The sequence below is a fragment of the Oryctolagus cuniculus genome, chromosome 11, assembly GCF_964237555.1.
Source record: "Oryctolagus cuniculus chromosome 11, mOryCun1.1, whole genome shotgun sequence".
NCBI lineage: Eukaryota > Metazoa > Chordata > Mammalia > Lagomorpha > Leporidae > Oryctolagus > Oryctolagus cuniculus.
The window spans coordinates 119,223,791-119,244,081 of NC_091442.1; the positions used below are offsets into that span (position 1 = coordinate 119,223,791).

Genomic DNA, 20,291 nt, shown 5'->3' on the forward strand with positions numbered 1-20,291 from the left:
ATAGAAGAAGAGAAAGCTAAAAATCAATATTACTTATATATGTAAAGAAAGTTCCCAAACTGGCAAACTAAATCCAGAAACATTGAAAAATAGAGAGAGAGAGAGGAAAAACAAAACAAAACAAAACAAAAACAAAAACAAAAAAAACATGCGCACGTGGGTTTTATCCCAGGAGCACAAACACGGAGCCTCGCCAGCCTCCACTGCGGACTCAGGACAACCATCACCTAGTAAGCTAAGCGCGCGCAGGAAGACACACTTGCCGATCCCAGGCTCAAAGAAGGAAACACGGCGCCCACAGGAGCGAACAGGGACTTCCCTGACCGGACGAAGCCCCTGCCCAGACTCAAAGGAAACGTGGCCGAGATCAGGACCAGACGAGCGTGGCTGCCCCGCCCTTCTGCTCAGCGCTGCACGGAAGGCTCAGGGCAAATCGGCAAGAAAAGCAAAAAAACCAGAGCCACAGTAGCGATTAAATGTCAAATTACATCTGCAAGTGACATTATCACGTCTACAGAAAGCCCTAATGAACACACACACACACACACACACACAGAGTCACAACTCATAAACCAGTCCAGGAAGCCTGCAGACGCACAGTCAATATGCAACCATCAACTGCATTTCTATACACCTGCACGAACACTCTGAACACAACTGCACGTTAAAAATCATCACCAGGCCGGCGCCGCAGCTCACTAGGCTAATCCTCCTCCTTGCGGCGCCGGCACACCGTGTTCTAGTCCCGGTTGGGGCGCCGGATTCTGTCCCGGTTGCCCCTCTTCCAGGCCAGCTCTCTGCTGTGGCCCGGGAGTGCAGTGGAGGATGGCCCAAGTGCTTGGGCCCTGCACCCCATGGGAGACCAGGAGAAGCACCTGGCTCCTGCCTTCGGATCAGCGCGGTGCGCTGGCTGCAGCACGCCGGCTGCAGTGGCCATTGGAGGGTGAACCAACGGCAAAAGGAAGACCTTTCTCTCTCTCACTGTCCACTCTGCCCGTAAAAAAAAAAAAAATAATAATCACCAAAAATACTAAGAGATAAATTTAACAAAAAATGCAATACTTGTATGCTACAAAGTATTGTTGAAATAAAATTGGATCGGAAGAGATAATTCCATGTTTACAGTAAAGATGGCAATTCTCCCCAAAAGGATCTACATTTCAACTCAATGTTTATCAAAATCCCATGTGTCTTCTTTTTTGCAGAAGTTGACAAGCTGATCCTAAAATCCATACAGAAATACAAGGGATGCAGAACAGCCAACACAACCTGGAAAAACAAGAATGAAGTTGGGGGGCCAGTGCTGTGGTGTAGCGGGCGAAGCCGCCACCTGCAGTGCCAGCATCCCATACGGGTGCTGCTTCGAGTCCTGGCTGCTCCTCTTCCAATCCAGCTCTCTGCTGTGGCCTGGGAAAGCAGTAGAAGATGGCCCAAGTCCTCGGGCCCCTGCACCCACGTGGGAGACCTGGAAGAAGCTCCTGGCTCCTGGCTTCGGATCAGCACAGCTCTGGCTGTTGCAGCCACCTGGGGAGTGAACCAGTGGATGAACGCTCGCGCGCTCTCTCTCTCTCTGCCTCTCCTTCTCTCTCTGTGTAACTCTGATTTTCAAATAAAATAAATCTTTTTATTAAAAAGAAAAAGAATGAAGCTGGAGGACTTGCACTCTGTGGTTTCAAAACTCACTTCACAGCGACAGTCACCAGACGGTGTGATGCCGGCATGAGGACAGACACACAGGCCAGTGGGGCACAGAGTCCGGAGGGGAATGCTTACATCTGTCGATCATCGGTTTCTGACGAGGGTGCCAAGATCACTGGACGCGGAAGGAGCCACAGCACCCTCTTCCCAACCCACGGCGCCGACACACCTGAATACCACCACAGGAGAGTGGAGCCGGACCCCCCCTCACACCACACACAGAACTCACTGGCAACAGGTCAAAGGCCTAAACGTGAGAACTAAATAGATAAGGTTCGCAGAGGGAAACGCAGATGCCAATCCGTGCATCAGGCTGGGGCGGGGGACGTCCAGCCCGTGGGCTGTGTGAGGCCCCACCAAGGCCACTGCGGGGGGGATGGGAAATTCAGTGAGTCTACTGAGGCTAATTTTTAAGTTGATTATTTTGCATGGCCCACAAAAGGTGTCATAAATATCCAAATGGCCCTTGGCAGAAAAAAGATTCCCAGCCCTGTATTGGACGACGACACCTTGGGTGTGACGCCAAACCAAGCAACTGGAGACAGACGGATTAATCGTGCTTCATGCTCCAAAGGACTCCAACAGGAAAGTGGAAACACAACTCGCGGGTGGGAAAAATTATCCGCCAGTCACATCTGATAAGGATCAGAGAGCGGAATACACCGAGGACGCTCACAGCACAGGGAGCAAAAAGCCGACCCGGTTTAAAAGCGAGCAGAGGCCGGCACGCACAGTTCTCCAAAAGTGAGGGCTGGGAAGGTGCTCGACCCTGGTCACGCGCGGAATACGAACCAAAACCCAACGAGAGCGCCTTACCCTCACGGGAGGTCGGAAACACAGTAACCCCCGCGAGGAAGGCGGTACCGGAACCCTCACCCTGCCCGTGAGGCTGTGAGCTGACGCAGCTGCGTGGGACACAGCTCGACAGCTTCCGGCAAGTCAGGCGCAGACCTGTCAGGTAGACAGACTCCAGAGGACCGGAAAGAGACGTCCACACGAACACATGTACGTGGACATTCCCAACTGCACCATTCACGACAGCTGAGGAGCCGGGACACCCAACACCCCCCCACCCCACCCCCCGCTGTGGATAAACGATCGCGGCGTGCCTGCTCCAGGGACTACCACTCAGCCACAGAAAGGGATGACGCTCTGGTCCACGCCGCCACACACGTGACCCTCGGGAACACAGTGCGAGAGAAACCCAGACGCCAAATCCCCCACAAATCTAGAGACAGGAGGCAGAGCAGCAGGAGCTGGGCCGGGGCAGGGGAGGAGCCGGGCAGGTACAAAAACGTCCTGGGATTAGACACAGGCGACGGCTGCACAACGTGGCGAAGACACTAGGCCCACTGAGTCACCCACTCTACAGGGATGGAACTGAACGAGCGCGAGTTCTCCCCCAGCCAGAAAGGACAAGGGGGCGGGGGGGGAGGGGCATGGGGAGGGGCAGGGGAGGGGAGGGGCAGGGTACTGGCAGGAGAGGGGGAGGGGAGGAGGAGGGGCAGGAGAGGGGGAGGGGAGGAGGAGGAGCAGGGGAGGGGCAGGGGCGGGGGCAGCGCAGGGGGAGGGGAGGAGGAGGGATGGGGGAGGAGGAGGGCAGGGGAAGGGGGAGGGGAGGGAGAGGAGGAGGGGCAGGGGAGGGAGGGAGAGGAGGAGAGGCAGAGAGCAGGGCCGGGGAGGGGAGGGGCAGGGGAGAGGGAGGAGAGGGAGGCGGGCGGGCGGGAGGGAGCATGCTTCGGTGTTGCACCCAAGCGCACCATCACTTAGTAGACGCGCAGCCCGCTGGCCGGGCCACGCGCAGCGGCACAGGTCCTGTCCAGCAAGGCCAGGGCGTGTGCCCGGAAGCGACGGGATGAGCGCGTCTGGCTCAGGGAGGAACCCTTCACTGGACCGACAGCGTGAGACCTGAGAAATTAAAACGCAACCAACTCAACCGGGTAAAGAATTTTTTTTTCTGAAATTTACTTATTTATTTGAAAGAGAGAGAGAGCGAGAGCGAGAGAGAGAGAGCGAGAGCGAGAGAGAGAGAGAGAGAGAGATCTTCCATCCACTGGTTCAGATGGCCTCAGTGGCCAGGCTGGGCCAGGGGGGAAGCCAGGAGCCTCCTCCAGGTCGCCCACGCCGGTGCAGGGGCCCCAGCACTTGGGCCATCCTCACTGCTTTCCCAGGTGCGTTAGCAGGGAGCCGGATCGGAAGTGGAGCAGCCGGGACTGGAACCAGAGTCCCTATGGGATGCTGACGTCACAGGTAGTGGCTTTACCTGCTATGCCACAACGCCAGCCCCGGGTGAGGAATTTTAAGGAGGAATATAAATGACTGGATTCAGGTGGCACGTGCTGAGGACTGGTTATGAGCAGGACACACGCACGAGACTGGTGTCAGCCGAGGCCAGCGTGGCTGCACGGCGAGTTAACCTGCCACCGGCAGCACCAGCACCCACATCCGAGAGCTGGTTCAGGCCCTGCTGCTCTGCCTCCAAGCTCCCTGCTCCTGTGCCTGGGACGCAGAAGGTGGCTCTAGCACCCGAGTCCCTGCCACCCACGTGGGAGACCCAGACGGAGTTCCAGGTCCCAGGCTCGTGCCATTTGCCGAGTGAACCAACGGCTGCAAGATCTCTCTGCCTCTCCCTCTCAAATGAAGTAAGAACAAATCTTTAAATAAACAGACTGATGATGACCAGTGGTGAAGCCTCCCCACGCCTAACCAGCTACTGCTCCTCCCCGTTACAGGCGAGGAGATGCCCAGCGCAGGCCAGCGTTGCCCCGGGCTGCACAGCCCAGGACCGAGCCCGTCTTCTGCTCCATGAAGACAGCTCTTCCCGCACACGGCGCATCCGTGGCCGTCACTGCCCACGCCCCCCATTCCTCTTTACCCGACTGCCAAGTTGGATGGCGTCGAGGCATCCCAGGGTGCGGCAGGGTGCGCGGTAGCTGAGGCCCCTCTCCCGGGGGTGGTGGCGCACGGAGCAGCCAGCTCTACTGCACCCATCATCCTGCTCCTGATAACCAGGCACGCGGGGCTTGGAGGGTGACCATCGCCCACGGTGAACCGCCTGCCGTGCACTTCACGGCGAGTGCACAGCGACTCCATTCAAGAAACACTGGAGACGGCAACAAAGACCACCACCACCACCGCAGGAAGCGCAGGCCCGTCGACGCCCCTCGGGCAGGGCAGGTCCTCTGCAGCAGGGGCAGGGGCAGGGGCTGGGTGACCCGCGGCCACCCGCGGCCTCATCCCTACCACGCAGGTCCTCACTAGCAGGGGTGCTCCGGAGCCACCGCTGCACATTGAGGCTGCCGTGTCTGACCAGGCCTTCCCGGTGTGAGCGTTCTCCAAGCTACCCCTCCCCCAACACCTGGGCCAAGGCTAGCGGCCACGGCCGGGGGGGGGGGCTGGAACAGCAGAGGAACACGAGCCGGCCCGCTCCCCGTGACTCACCCCCAACTCGGAATTTCAGAGGGGTGGGCGGCACGCCTGAGCCCTGCAGGAAGGGGGCCTCCCTGCGCACCTCCACCGCACCATGGCCGCACCCCTGCACCCCACCACAGCTGCACCCCTGCACCTCGACATTGCACCCCTGCACGTCCACCACAGCCGCACCCCTGCAACCCCACCACAGCCCCCCTGCACCTCCACCACAGCCGCACCCCTGCACCTCCACCACAGCTACCCCTGCAGCTCTACCACAGCCACCCCTGCACCCCCACCACAGCCACCCCTGCACCCCCACCAAAGCTGCACCCCTGCACCTCGACATTGCACCCCTGCACCTCCACCACAGCCACACCCCTGCACCCCCACCACAGCCACCCCTGCACCCCCACCACAGCCGCACCCCTGCACGCACCCCTGCACATCCACCACAGCCACACCTCGACATTGCACCCCTGCACCTCCACCACAGCTGCACCCCTGCAGCTCCACCACAGCCACCTCTGCACGTCCACCACAGCTGCACCCCTGTACCCTCACCACAGCCGCACCCTTGCACCTCCACCACAGCCACCCCTGCACCCCCACCACAGCCATGCCCCTGCACCTCCACCACAGCCACCCCTGCACCTCCACATTTCACCCCTGCACCTCCACCACAGCCCCCCCCCGCACCTCCACCAGAGCCGCACCCCAAGCATCGCAGACGTCCGGGGCAGCTCCTGGACTCACTGTGGGAACCCACTCTACCGCAGGGGTGAAACCAGAGACTTCTCCCCAGACCCCCGCCCCCACCACTGCCCGTCAGCTCATCGGAAGGAATGAAGGAGTTGTTCCACTTGCAGACTCTTCAAGCAGGAATTTAGGAATGTGACTGTCCCTAATGCCGTTAGTTAGAGTGGCTCCACCTGCAAATGCTGCACCTTAAAAGGCCTTTCAGGCCGAAGTGCAGCTCTAAACAGTTTGAGTGTGCTGCCCTTGCCCAGGGCCTCGGGAATGCAGGTTCTCAGGCCCGCCCCAGCCGCCCCGGAGGCTGGGGGACCCCAAGTCCCAGGTGCCCCGAAGGCTGAGGGACCCCAACCCAGACCCCCGGAGGCTGGGGGACCCCAACCCAGCCGCCCCGGAGGCTGAGGGGACCCCAACCCAGCCGCCCCGGAGGCTGAGGGACCCCAACCCAGCCGCCACGGAGGCTGAAGGACCCCAACCCAGACACCCCGGAGGCTGAGGGACCCCAACCCAGACACCCCGGAGGCCGAGGGGACCCCAACCCAGCCGCCCCGGAGGCTGAGGGACCCCAACCCAGACACCCCGGAGGCTGAGGGACCCCAACCCAGACACCCCGGAGGCTGAGGGGACCCCAACCCAGACGTCCCGAAGGCTGACGGGGACCCCAAGTCCCAGGTGCCCCGAAGGCTGACGGGGACCCCAACCCAGACGTCCCGAAGGCTGACGGAGACCCCAAGCCCCAGGTGCCCCGAAGGCTGACGGAGACCCCAAACCCAGACGCCCCGAAGGCTGACGGGGACCCCAACCCAGACGCCCCAAAGGCTGACGGGACCCCCAACCCAGACACCCCGGAGGCTGAGGGGACCCCAAACCCAGACGCCCCAAAGGCTGAGGGGACCCCAAACCCAGACGCCCCGAAGGCTGAGGGGACCCCAACCCAGACGCCCCGAAGGCTGACGGGGACCCCAAACCCAGACGCCCCGAAGGCTGAGGGGACCCCAAACCCAGACGCCCCGGAGGCTGAGGGGACCCCAAACCCAGACGCCCCGAAGGCTGAGGGGACCCCAAACCCAGATGCCCCGGAGGCTGAGGGGACCCCAAACCCAGACGCCCCAGAGGCTGACGGGACCCCAAGTCCCAGACGCCCCGAAGGCTGACGGGGACCCCAAACCCAGACACCCCGAAGGCTGAGGGGACCCCAACCCAGACGCCCCGGAGGCTGAGGGGACCCCAAACCCAGACGCCCCGAAGGCTGAGGGGACCCCAAACCCAGATGCCCCGGAGGCTGAGGGGACCCCAACCCAGACACCCCGAAGGCTGACGGGGACCCCAACCCAGACGCCCCGAAGGCTGATGGGGACCCCAAGTCCCAGGTGCCCCGAAGGCTGACGGGGACCCCAAACCCAGACACCCCGAAGGCTGAGGGGACCCCAAACCCAGACGTCCCGAAGGCTGAGGGGACCCCAAGTCCCAGACACCCCAAAGGCTGACGGGGACCCCAAGTCCCAGATGCCCCGAAGGCTGAGACCCCAAGCCCAGACACCCCAAAGGCTGACGGAGACCCCAAGCCCCAGACGCCCCAAAGGCTGATGGGGACCCCAAGTCCCAGACACCCCGAAGGCCTACGGAGACCCCAAGCCCTGGGTGCCCCGAAGGCTGATGGAGACCCCGAGCCTGCCCAGAGACCCTCCCATGCCAGCCAACCTCACAGCCAGGTGACTGCTCCCGTAACCAAGCCCTATCTCTGTGGCCAGTGGGTGTTGTCTCCTTGTGACAACGCGTGAGCTGGGTGACATGATCCACATTCCGAGAGGTGGGGAAATTCGATGTCAGGGCGGAGAAGCCAGGTTTAACCCACAACCAGGGACAAGACCCCAGCTCCCCCGAACTGCATCCCGGGCTTCTGGCTCGACTGTGCTGGGTGTTTGTAAGAATTCGTACACTTGTGTGCATGCGTGTGCACATGTGGACATGTGTTTGTACATGTCTGCATGTGTGCACACATCTGTGCATGTTGTGCATGTCTGCATCTACATGTGTGTCTGCGTGTGTGCATCTGTACATGTGTCTGCATGTTGTATCTGTACATGTTTATGCGTGTCTGCATGTGTGTGCATCTGTACATGTTTGCGCATGTCTGCATGTGCATCTATACATGTGTTTGTGTTGCATGTATGTGCGCGTTTGTACATGTGTTTGTACGTGTGCATGTGTGTGTGCATGTTTGTGTCTGCATCTGTGTGTGTGCATGTGTGCACTGCATGCACATCTGTACGTGTGTCTGCATGCATGTGCACATCTGTACATGTTGTGCGTGTCTGCATCTGTACACGTGTGTCTGCATGTGTGTGTGCATCTGTGTCTGCATCTGTACATGTGTCTGTGTATGTCTGCATGTGTGCACATCTGTACACGTGTGTGTGTGTGCATGTGTATGTGTCTGTACACATGTGTGTGCATGTGCCTGCGAGTGGCATGTTGCGTGTTCTTATGTGAACAGGTAAGAATGAAGGTGGCAAACACTCGCGGGGTGATAAGCAAACCTCCCGCGGACCCCCGAGAGCAGAGAACCTGACAACCCTGCCACCTACTCAGACAACTACAAAAACCCAGCGCAGGGCATCTGCACGAATTTCTAACCAGACTGGAGGACTCGGTGGTTCACGCCGCCCGCCTGAAGCCCAGGCCAGCCTCCCGACCCCGGTCTCTGTCTCAGATCCGGCAACCCCGGTCTGCAGCTCCAAACACAGGAATTACAAGAATGCAAGTTGATTTACAAATATATCCAAATGATAGGGCTTCGTCAAAAACAATTCAGGCCATCATCTGAATTCAATTTAGCAGAATAATGCACGGTTGTAAAGGGGCCTGCCTCCTCAGCCAGGCAGCGCCATGGCACGGCGCTGCCCCAGGGTCTGGGCCACGGCCTGCCCCGCAGGGGCTCCCCAAGTCCCTGACAGGACCTCCCCTCCCAGCCCTCACCTGAGCACACACCTCTCCCGGCGCCCACCTGCACGCACTCCCAGACACCCCGCAAACCCAGACGTCAGACAAGGCTCTCCAAGTTAAGGTGCCGTCGCGGAGCCGCGACGTGTTCAGGACCAGGCGAGGAGGGGTCCACTCGGAGCACTGGGCCATCAGGGCCCGGCAGGTGCGGAAACAGCGCGGCCACAGTGGAGGGAGGCGCGGATCCCGGCACGTCATGTACAACGCACAGTCCAGGGCCACACCCCGCGCTGCCCCCACTCTGCAGGGGCTGCCCTCCCCACCTGAAGTCCCCCGCACGTGCCTACAGGCCCGTGCACCCCGCGCCGCATCCCCCCCCCGGGAGACCAGCAGCCTTGGAACAAATGGCGTCTCCGCACCACTGTGGGCCGGCCCCAGACGACCCAGCACCAGACGCAGCTCCCGCGGACTGGACGAGGGGCGAGCCCTGCAGTGCTGCTGTCCTGACGGCACCCACCTGACGGCACCCGCAGCACCCACCCTACACTCTAACCAACACTCGGCACTCACACCACTCACACCACACACTCACCAACACTCACCAACACTCGGCACTCACACCACACACTCACCAACACTCGGCACTCACACCACACACACCACACACTCACCAACACTCGGTCCTCACTCCACACACCCTCACCACACACCACACATGCCACACACTTAACCAACATTCCGCACTCACACCACACACTCACCACGCACCACACACTCACCACACACACCACACGCCACACACTTAACCAACACTCGGCCCTCACACCACACACACACATCCTCACCACACATCACACACACTCACCACACACTCACCACACACACCACACACACTCACCATACACTCACCACACACACCACACGCCACACACTTAACCAACACTCGGCCCTCACACCACACACACACACACACAGAGCACATGACCCCCAGCGTGCTCTCCCACTCCTTTCCCCCCACGCAAGGCAGAGACCCCTCTGCAGGGAGCTAGTGACCGGGTCAGCGCGGCTCCCACACCTAACGCCCAGGCCCAGGACTGCGCAGTGCCCGCCCCTAACTAGGTCACTCGCGCCAGCACAGCGGGGCCCATGGCGAACGCTGCCCAGAGTCAACTGGGTAACTGAGTTTTTGTGGTAAATCCTACCAACACTGAGCGCCAAAAAGCCCTGGTGTGGAACAGGCTTTCTCCGTCGTGGACACACGGTGCGACTTCAGGCGCCCTCTGGAAACTCGGCACTGCCTGGGGAACGGCAGCCGGGACAAGCAGCCGCCCACACGCGCGCCGTCGGGCAGCCGTGGCCGTCACACAGCCGCCCCGCTGGGGCCAGGCTGGGGCACGGTGGGTTAGGTCGCTGGGTGTCAGCTCAAGTCCCAGCGGCTCCACTTCCCATCCAGCCCCCTAACAGTGAGCCCGGGAAGGCAGTGGAAGATGGCCCAGTCCTTGGGCCCTGCACACACGGGAGACCCGGAGGAAGCTCCTGGCTCTGCCTGGCTCAGCCCTGTCCATTCTGGCCATCTGGGGAGTGAACCAATGGACGGAAATCTTGTTTGTTCCCCATGTGTGTGTGTGTGTGTGTGTGTGTATAACTGCCTTTCAAATCTTAAAAAAAAGAAAGAAAACGGAGGAGTGGGCAACAGCGCGGCTGCACAGACCCGGCCTCCCGCAGCGACGGAAAGTTGTGCTGCTGCTGCCATCTATCGCGGGGAGAGGGGAAATCTGCTGCGAGCCCACGGCAGGGCGAGCGCCAGACGCCAGCCGGCCCTCGCCGACACGGCCGCGCCAGGTCCTCACTGACACGGCTGCGCCAGGTCCTCACTAACACGGCTGCACCAGGTCCTCGCTGACACGGCTGCGCCAGGTCCACACTGACACAGCCGCGCCAGGCCCTCACTGACACAGCCGCGCCAGGCCCTCACCGACACAGCCGCGCCAAGCCCTCACTAACACGGACGCGCCAGGCCCTCGCCGACACGGCCGCGCCAGGCCCTCACTGACACGGCTGCACCAGGCCCTTGCTGACATGGCTGCGCCAGGTCCTCGCCGACACGGCTGCACCAGGTCCTCACTAACACGGCCGCGCCAGGTCCTCACTAACACGGATGTGCCAGGTCCACACTGACACGGCCGCGCCAGGTCCTCACTGACACGGCTGCACCAGGTCCTCACTAACACGGACACGCCAGGTCCTCGCTGACACGGACGCACCAGATCCTCACTAACACAGATGTGCCAGGTCCTCACTAACACGGATGTGCCAGGTCCTCACTAACACAGATGTGCCAGGTCCACACTGACACGGCCGCACCAGGTCCTCACTGACACGGACACGCCAGGTCCTCACTAACACGGATGTGCCAGGCCCTCGCTGACACAGACGCGCCAGGTCCACACTAACACGGACGTGCCAGGTCCACGTTAACTCGGGCACACCAGGTCATGCTGACACGGACATGCCAGGTCCACACTAACTTGGGCACGCCAGGTCCACGCTAAGACGGACGCACCAAGTACAGATGAACACAGACGCGCCAGGTCCATGCTAACACAGATGTGCCAGGTCCTCACTAAGTTGGACATGCCAGGTCCTCACTAAGTTGGACGTGCCAGTTAGATGTGCCAGGTCCACACTAACTCAGACACGCCAGGTCCACGCTGACTCGGATGAGCAGAGCTTGGTGACCGCGTGCGTGGGGGAGTTCCCGGACAGCTGTGCACGGCAGGTACGCCTGCTGCCTTGTGTCCGACACACACCAGCACTCGGCGTGCTCTCTCCAGACCTCAGCCCCTGCCCGGCGGCGTGGCCCGGCCCTTGGCCCGTGGCCCAGTCTGTGGCCCGGCCCGTGGCCCGGGCAGCGGCTCACCTGGCCTTGGTACTGCATGACTTGGTGCTGTTGGCTGTGGCGCCGTTGCTCTTGATGCAATTCCGCTTCATCTTCGTGATAAAATATTTCTGAATTCCAGAGTTCTGAAACACAGGAGAGCGACGGGGTTAGCACACACTGGCGACGCGGCGCTTCCGGTCTCGCTGCTCCCACCGCAAAAACAGAGTCCGCAAAGCAGTCGACGACCCACAAGCTCCCGGAGACCGCAGGCTGCTACGGGGCTTCCGCACCAGACAGACGGCCGGTTTACGAGAGCGCCGAGCACCCTCCTCCCCACCCAGCCCACAAGCACCGGCCGCCGCCCCCGCTTCCTGACACCCAGTGCTGAGCCCCGCGTGCTTCCAAGGCTGCGGCTGCCTCCTACTGCTCCTGGAACGCGGCCCAGTGGCCTTGAGCCTGCGGCGCCCCCTGCAGGTGCCCCTGACCGCACAGAGGCGCCACATAACCAGCCCCTCCTCGCACCTCGGCTCGGGGGCTCCCAGGCCTGCAGCTGGAGTTCTGCGTGGGGGCCTGGGAATCTGCGTTGCCGACAAGTTCCCAGGGCGCCCGGCGGCTGCGGCCGCATCCCAGATCTCAGTGCAAACAGCACACCTCCTGGAGCCTTCCTGGACGCCGGCCAGGGGCCTCCCCCATTCCTTCGTGTCCGGCTCCAGACGCGTGGACTGCTGCGAGGCGTGGGGGCTTGGTCCCGCTGGACTCTACATTCCATAAAGACCAGGGCCCAGTTCACTTCTGTCCTCACTGCATCCCCACACCCTGGGCCGTGACTGGCACCCAGGGGTGTTCAAAATCACCACCCGAGGGGCCGGCACTGTGGCGCAGCAGGTAAAGCCGCCACCTGTGAAGCTGGCATCCCACGTGGGCGCGAGTTCAAGTCCCGGCTGCTCCACTCCCGCTCCCGCTCCCTGCAAACACACTCAGAAAGCAGCAGAAGGTGGCCCAAGTAGTTGGGCCCCTGCCGCTCATGTGAGAGACCCAGACAAAGCTCTTGGCTTCAGTCTGGCCCAGTGCTGGCCATTGTGGCCATCTGGGGTGTGAACCAGCAGAGGGAAGATCTGTCTCCCGTCTCTAAGTCTGACTTTCAAATCAAACAAATCAACTTTTTAAATGGTGACTGCCTGACTCTGCTCCTGGTCTAGAGCCCAGCGACTCACAGGTGTGGCCTGCTAAGGACCAACCGGTGGCAGCCAGCCACAAGCCTCTCTCGCTGCCCAGAGCTGGGGTGGGCGGTGACTACAGCAGGAAGTGCTAACACCGCCCACCGGGCAGCCAGGAACCAGCCCAACCTGAGCAAGCTCAAGTCCACCCGGGGATTCTCCGCGTCCACTCTCCCGCCAGCCCTGGCTGCTGGGCGAGCCCCCGGGGGCAGGGCCGTACGCAACCCGCAGCCTCGCGGGGCCCACACGCGCCAGGCGCCTCCTTCACCTCTATGCGAGGGTCCCACGCCTTTCACCCCCCACTCTGGGACCCGAGCCCCTCCCTGACTTCCCGGCACTTGGAAGGACTCTGCCCGCGGACGCGGTGAGGGAGATGGCCGGGCTGCGGGGCTCCGAGCACGGCTCCCCGCACAGGGAGCACACGGCGAGAGGCCACCGCTCGGGCACGTTGCTTCCCTGCCAGGGGAGTAGCGACGTGCAGTTCCTAACAGACGCTCTCTGTATCAGAATCAGAACAAAAGTGCCGTCCATCTGCCTTGGCACCCAGAGAACACAGAATCCAACACCAGAGTGGGAACCGCGCAGCCACACGGAGACGGCAGCGGAGGCAGACGTGTTGGCACCGCTACCCGGGGCCAGGGGCGGGGGCCCTCATCCCACGAGATGGGAAAAGGGGTCGGAAGCAGCGTGCGAGACTGGCAGCTGAGTGCAGATGCAGGAGTGGAGTCCCCTCCTCCTCCTCCTCGCATTCCGGACGCGCACGCAATCACGCAGGCTCCGCGTCCCCGCACACCTCAGCACTGCCCGCACAGCCTCCCTCGGCACGGGGTGGGCCCCGCCGGCCCCATGACGTGCCACGCCGACCCGCAGGCTCCCCAGCGCCTCACTGTGCAGACTGGAGTCAGGAGTCAGGTGGGCGTTGGGGGGGGGGGAGCAGGAGCAGAAGCTTACCCAGAGGTCCGGCCCTCCCCCAAGGACAGCTCCCCAGGACAATCCTGTCTCCACAGCACCAGGTGGGCTCCCTGGCCGGACGGCACTGCACAGTCACTGCTTGGCAGCCTTGCTCCAAGGCAGGCGCCCTGGGGATGGGGGCGGGGAGGCTCCCCGGTCTGACACCGCTGAGTAGCAAACCCTTGGGAGGATTTCACACTCAGCGAATCCCTTGTCCTGGAGGAGGGGAGGGGAGAGAGATAAATGCGGGGCAAACTGGACCCTTGAAAATCTCGGTCTGGGGCCGGCGCCGCGGCTCAATAGGCTAATCCTCCGCCTTGTGGCACCGGCACACTGGGTTCTAGTCCCGGTAGGGGCACCGGATTCTGTCCCGGTTGCCCCTCTTCCAGGCCAGCTCTCTGCTGTGGCCAGGGAGTGCAGTGGAGGATGGCCCAAGTGCTTGGGCCCTGCACCCCATGGGAGACCAGGAAAAGCACCTGGCTCCTGGCTTCGGATCAGCGCGATACGCTGGCCACAGTGCACTGGCCGCAGTGGCCATTGGAGGGTGAACCAAGGGCAAAAGGAAGACCTTTCTCTCTGTCTCTCTCTCTCACTGTCCACTCTGCCTGTCAAACAAAAAAAAAAAAAAGAAAAAAAAAGAAAAAAAAAAGAAAACCCCGGTCTGAACCAAGGCCACGCTCTCAGCTCTCGGCTCAGCCGCCCGCCTGGCCTGCCACGTGTGCTCTCTGCGCAATCACGCCGCCTCGCTGTCCCCAGGCTGAGTGGACGCTCGCCCTAGCCCTGTGAACCTTGCTGCTTCGCTGACCACTGCTCTCTCGCGCGCAAAGACAAGAGCTCCACACTGCGATGCCTGCTAGCCGAGGGCCGAGGGGCCTGGGTGCCTCGGTGGCCTCTGCAAACCCCGAGACCAAGTGCGGACCTGTGAGGTGACCTTCCCTGGGGAGCTGCTCGGGCAGCGGGTGACCCCAGATGCCGACGGTGTCTGCGCTGTGTCGAGAAAGGGCCTCAGGCCCAAAACAGGTAGTGATGCACTACAGGGTGCGAGAGCCCGGCAGGAGGAACTGACAGGGAGGGCTGCCAGGGTGTCCCCAGCAGCCAGGGCACGGCCCTCAGCAGGTACCCGGGCCAGAACCGCCAGCCAGAAACGGTTGAGACCACCCCAGCCGCCTCACCTGCCCTGTGCTCCCCTGAGGGGACACGGAGCCCACACCCGCGACGCAGGCCCCGCCCCGCCTCGGTGAGGAGCCCCCAGGTCTCCTTTAGCTGCCCAAAGAGGCCTTTCCCCAGAGGACCGACAAGGCCTTCCTCGCCCACCCACACGTGGGTTTCCTGTTTGCTCACAGCCCGGCGGGCAGCCCCGCGGACGGACAAGGACCTGCGCCGTGGCTTTCCTCCCGAGGCCATCTGCTCTGCCCGTGCAACGTGACCCTGACCCCTGACCCGCACGTCTCCCTTGGGCCACACGCTGGGGCTTCTTCTCCTGGCCGCCCCGCGGTCAGGCAGTCCTGGAGGAGTCGCAACCTGCCCTCCATCGGGGTCTCCGTGGCCTCAGCCACAGCGTGGGAGGGTCATCGGTCATCCATCTGCACAGGCAGGTCACAAGGAACACGCGGTGCCAGCCAGGGGTAGGACCAGCAACAGTGAAACCGCACAGAGAGGCCCAGAGAAGGGACCGGAAGTGGCGCCACCCACATCCCCAAACGCGAGGGCACCCTGGAGGCACCTGCACCTGGACAGTCCGTGACTCAGCTCAACCCGCTTGTGTAGACCTGTATTTGGGGTGTTTTTAGATCAAATCTCAGAGAGCAAGTGCGAGCCTCAACTCCTACAGCCTCTCGTCCCACGTGGCGACTTAGGGAAACCCAGGAGACCCGTCTGTGGCTGAGCCTCCGGGTCCACGCACACCTGCCGGAACTCTGCTAAAGCCCCTGGCTCGTTAACAGCCGGCCGCCGCCTGCCTTAGTCCTGGCTGGAGCTGGTTCTGTCCGCGGGCGCGGGCAGCTGTGGGAGCCCAGCACGGTCGCCAGCGAGCCCTCTGCACCTGCAGGAGTGGCCGGCTGCAAAGCGGCGGGCGAGAGGCAGACAACACGCCGAGAGCAACACCAAAAGGCTCAGGGCGAACATTTCCAGGAGCTCTGGCCACGGGCGGGCCAAGCAGCCCTGAACGCGGAGGAGAGCGGGAAGACGCTGCTAACGGGCGCCAAGGCCGCCTCCCTAGGACACACCTGCGGCGAGGCGCCAGCGGCCGCACCTGACTCCCTAAGTCCCCGGCCGGGCCGAGCGAGCGTCCGCTGGGGACAGAGGCCAGGGAGGTGGAATCCGTGTCCCGCCCGCTCCCGGGCCACGCACGACGACAGCGGGGGCTTCCTAACACCGCGACCTCCGCAGGCGGCCGTGGGACCCGGGGCGTGGGACCCACGCGAGTGGCCGTGGGACCCGGGGCGCCCTGAGGCATGGCCAGCCGCGTCTCCCTGCCGGCCCTCAGCGTCGCCGGCGCCCCGCGTGAGCCCCAAGGGACCGGGGACCCCACTATCGGGCCCGGAGCCCACGACACGTGTGGCGGGAACAGCCAATCACCTGCGGTGGGCAGCAGCGCCGGCCGTCTCAGAGCGGTGGGGCCCTCACGGCGGCCCGCCCAGCCCTCCCAGGCCCTTGCGCTCGCGCGTGGGGTCCGAGAGCCGCGGCCCGCGCCACCTCCCCCGGGGCCCTCGTCGGCGTCCGCCTCTCCGGGCCCTCCGCGGTGCGGTGCGCGGAACCCCAGGCCGCCGGGCCGCGGAGGGAGGCCCAGCCCACACGGCGTCTCCGGGACGCTGTTGCCCGAGCGACGACGGCCCTCGCTGATTGGAAAATAAGCCCGCGCGCCTGGCAAGAAGCGGGCCTGCGATTGGTCCAGACCCAGTGGCTCCGCCCCCCGATGGAACGTCCACCGGAAGTTCCGTCCCCCAGGGGAGCGGCCAGGGCGCGCCGGGCGTCATGGCAGCGAGGTGTTGTTACGCCTCCTGTGCTGCGAGCCCGGGTTCTGAGGCGGACGGCCGGGGCCCGTGTGGCCTAGGGGCAGCTGGCTGCGTTCCCAGTGAGGCAGACTCCTGCCCACGTCGGGGCTCGCGGTGCCGGCTACGTGAGCACCCGCAGCTGCCCCTGGACGTCCGCCCCGGTGGGCGTCCCCCTGGTCGCAGAGCCCAGCCCCGGGCCTGTCTGCCTTCTCCAAGCCCGGGAGACCGCGCGCTGCGGTCTGGTCTGGAGAGGCTGGGGGTCCTGGACCACGTGGGCAGCGCGCGGCGGGGTTAACCTGGCGCCAGGTGCGCTGTGCCTCCTGGCACGGACGCGGGGCCCTCCGCTGAGATTCCTCGTGTAGCGGGCTGAGCGGTGAAGGAGCTGGCATTTTCACCTGCTCTCTAGCCTGGTGAACACTGGTGGCCTGGGATCCACGTGCTCTAGGGAGTGTGGCAGGGCCCTGCGGTCCCGGGTCCGAGGGCGTCCGCTGCTCCCCCAGGTTCTCACAGGTTCCAAGAAGTCCCCTGGTCCCCACTGCACTCAGCAGCCATGCCTGGGGGGACCGGCCGGGCCCTGGCTACTGCCTGGCTCCTGGCCGGTCCGTCAGCGCCTCCTCTGCACTTGACCTCCAGCAGCTTCCGGCCCGGCTGATGACCCCTTGCTGCCCGGAGCACTCGCTCCTGGGGAGGCCCGGGAGGCACGGACGGTGGGGACAGAGGCCGGGACGGCTCGGGGAGTCTGCTCACAGGATTTGTCTGATGGCTACCGTCCTTTATGTGGCCTCACTAAAGGGAGACAACGACTCCGCTGCCCTTGGGGAGGGGGCGATTTTTAAAAATAAACAAATGAGAGAGTCCGGCGCTGTGACGAAGTAGTTTAAAGCCTCGGTCTGCAGCACCGGCGTCCTGTACGGGCACTGATTCGAGTCCCGGCTGCCCCACTTCCCATCCAGCTCTCTGCTGCGGCCTGGGAGAGCAGTGGAAGATGACCCAAGTCCTTGGGCCCCTGCACCCGCGTGGGAGACCTGGAAGAAGCTCCTGGCTCCTGGCTTCGGATCGGCATAGCCCCGGCCATTGCGGCCATTTGGGGAGTGAACAAGCAGAGGGAAGACCTCTCTCTAACTCTTTCAAATAAATAAATCTTAAAAAAAAAAAAAAAAAAACGAATGAGGTCGGAGCTTGTTTGAAAATGCTGCCGTGGTTATTCTTCCTTTTCTCTGAGATGCGCGCCGCCCTCGCCCTCGCCCTCCTCTCTCTCTCCCTCTCTCCCTCTCTCCCGTTCTCTCTCTCTCTCTCCCTCTCTCTCCTCTCTCGGGTGTTTGTCTTGACAGCCCACGCACCTGCTCGCGTTAGTTCAATCAGCCAGAAACTGAGCCGCGCGCTCCCAACACCGCGGCTGCCAGTGACAGACCATCACCCGCCGCGGGGGCCACGTGGGCGTCTGCCGCAGGGTCCGCGCGGAGCCCCCGGCAGCTCTGGCCGCCGCCCGCAAGGGTCCCAGCGCGCAGAGCGCCGCGCGTGGGCTGCTCACCGCTCACGCTCGCCCCCGCCCCCGCCGCGCTGCACTGCGCCCTCCGGGAACAGGCCTGCTGAGGGAGGGAGCGCGTCACGTGGCACACACCTGCGCTGCTGGGAGCCAGGATCTGGCCCCCGCTTGTGATTAGTGCAGTTCAGCACCGAATTTGCCGGGCGTCAGGTAAGGAGCCCTTAGTGATTACCCGATGGGCTCGGATGCGGACGCGGGGACGGGAGAGGCACCTGCTCCGGGGGTGTTTCTCAGGGCTGCAAACGCCTACCGTGAAGGGAAGCCTGAACCGTTACCGGTGTTGGCCAACAGAGAGGACTGTGTGTCAGGAGTCCAGCCCGGGGCTGCCAAGCTGCCACCTGCGTCGGGGTGTGATGTCCCCCATGGGAACAGGCTGGTGGCCGCACCCAGCAGCTCCCTGGGGACGCCCGGAGGGGAGGAGCGTCCTGGCTCTGGCCGCGTCCCAGCCCCGCTCCCCCATCTCAGACTTCCCTTCCCAGCAGGTGTGACACCACGGACAGCTTCTAAGAAGCCGAAACGCATTTCCGGTTGCGCCGTACTTTATGGGCACACGGAACCACGGCCGGTTTTTATAAAGCGTTTTCCGTGGAGCTCGGGCGCCCTCTCCGGTGGAGAGCAGGCAGGTTGAGAAGGAGGCAGAATGTTCCGTGCCAGCCAGTTCGCGGGGGCCAGCAGAGCCCAGGGCCCCACAAGCTGGGCACACCCTCCAGGGGCAGGTGCCCCCGCTGGCCAGGTCCCTCCTGAGCTAAAGTCTCATCTCTGCTCTGGGGCTGAGCCGACACTGACCACACCCGAGTCACCAGACCTCCCGGCCCCCTGGGATTTGGGACACCCAGCCAGGGCTCTTCCCCCAAGACCCTGATGGGCCCCAAAGAGGCAGAGCTGGACCTGCACCTGCACCTGGCGCCCGACTCCCCCAGGCAAGGAAGCCCTCCCCTTGGCGGCTCCTGTCCCTTCCTGCTGCTGAGTGTGTCCCCTCCCCCACCCCACCCCTCACGGGAGGCAGTACTCCTGCTGCCCTGGACATCACCTGCCTCAAAACCCCATGGTCACTCTGCACCGCCCCTTTGCCACGTGTCACGGAGCTGTGTGTTCGAGCAGAGCCGTATGAAGCTCACTGGGCCACCAACTGGAGACCGTCCGCTGGCACATTCGTATGACACACCTGGAGATGGAGGCTGGCAGGGCAGATGGCTGGCCTGGGCCACAGAGCCGCCCCCGAGGCACCAGCAAGCTTGCGGAAGCCAGGCCTGTGCACATGGGCGCGAGCAGCAGGAGGCGCGGGAGCACCAGCCAGACTGCCACGCCCCCAGGGCTCGGCACGGGCCCTGCACAGCTGCCGCGCGGTGAGCACCAAGAGGCAGAGGAAGAAGTGGCCCCCTGGGGACCACGCTCTCAGCTTGGAATGAGGCAGGGGGCAGGGGAAGGAAGCGCACCTGTCACCCCCCCAGAATCCAAGACCTGAAGCCCATAGCGGGATCAGAAAGGCTGTTCCAAGCCAGTGGACAATCGAGCCGGGCTGTGCCGTGGGGAGTACCAGGACACGTGCAGGAAGGGGCCCATATGGGGGTCAGCGTTGGGAGGACGCCCCCGGCACGCAGCCGGGAGCCAGCCACACAGGCACGGGGCTGGCGGGCTGAGGACAGGTGCAGGAAGGGGCCCATGTGGGGGTCAGCGTTGGGAGGACGCCCCCGCACGCAGCCGGGAGCCGGCCACACAGGCACGGGGCTGGCCGGCTGAGGACAGGTGCAGTTGGCTCCACCAGTTTAAGCATTGTTCATGGACTCAGCAAGCATCAGGCGCTGGTTACGCGGCCCCCCGACCCAGGAAGAGAGCCCACAGGGGGAGACACCACAACAGAGGGGCAGGGTTATGAGGAGCACCAGGGTCATGGCGCA

The 20,291-nt window shown here is 63.3% G+C and overlaps 1 protein-coding gene across 6 annotated transcripts in view; it reads right to left on the reverse strand.

Moving 5' to 3' along the window:
* The window catches only part of EFCAB6 (EF-hand calcium binding domain 6), a 232,372-nt gene extending 215,711 nt beyond the window's left edge, over positions 1-16,661 (reverse strand). For 2 of the 6 annotated variants that reach the window (XM_070053016.1, XM_070053015.1), the window contains exons 1-2: positions 16,432-16,659; positions 11,726-11,829 (exon numbers count right to left, since the gene is read on the reverse strand). In XM_070053016.1, the coding sequence (XP_069909117.1) occupies positions 11,726-11,796 (71 nt within the window). In that variant the 5' untranslated portion in view covers positions 11,797-11,829; positions 16,432-16,659. Of the gene's footprint in view, positions 1-11,725; positions 11,830-16,431 lie in introns of those variants that run through there. The other 4 variants (XM_070053014.1, XM_070053019.1, XM_070053018.1 and 1 more) reach the window with 4 other exon arrangements.
* Positions 16,662-20,291: the final 3,630 nt, after the last annotated feature.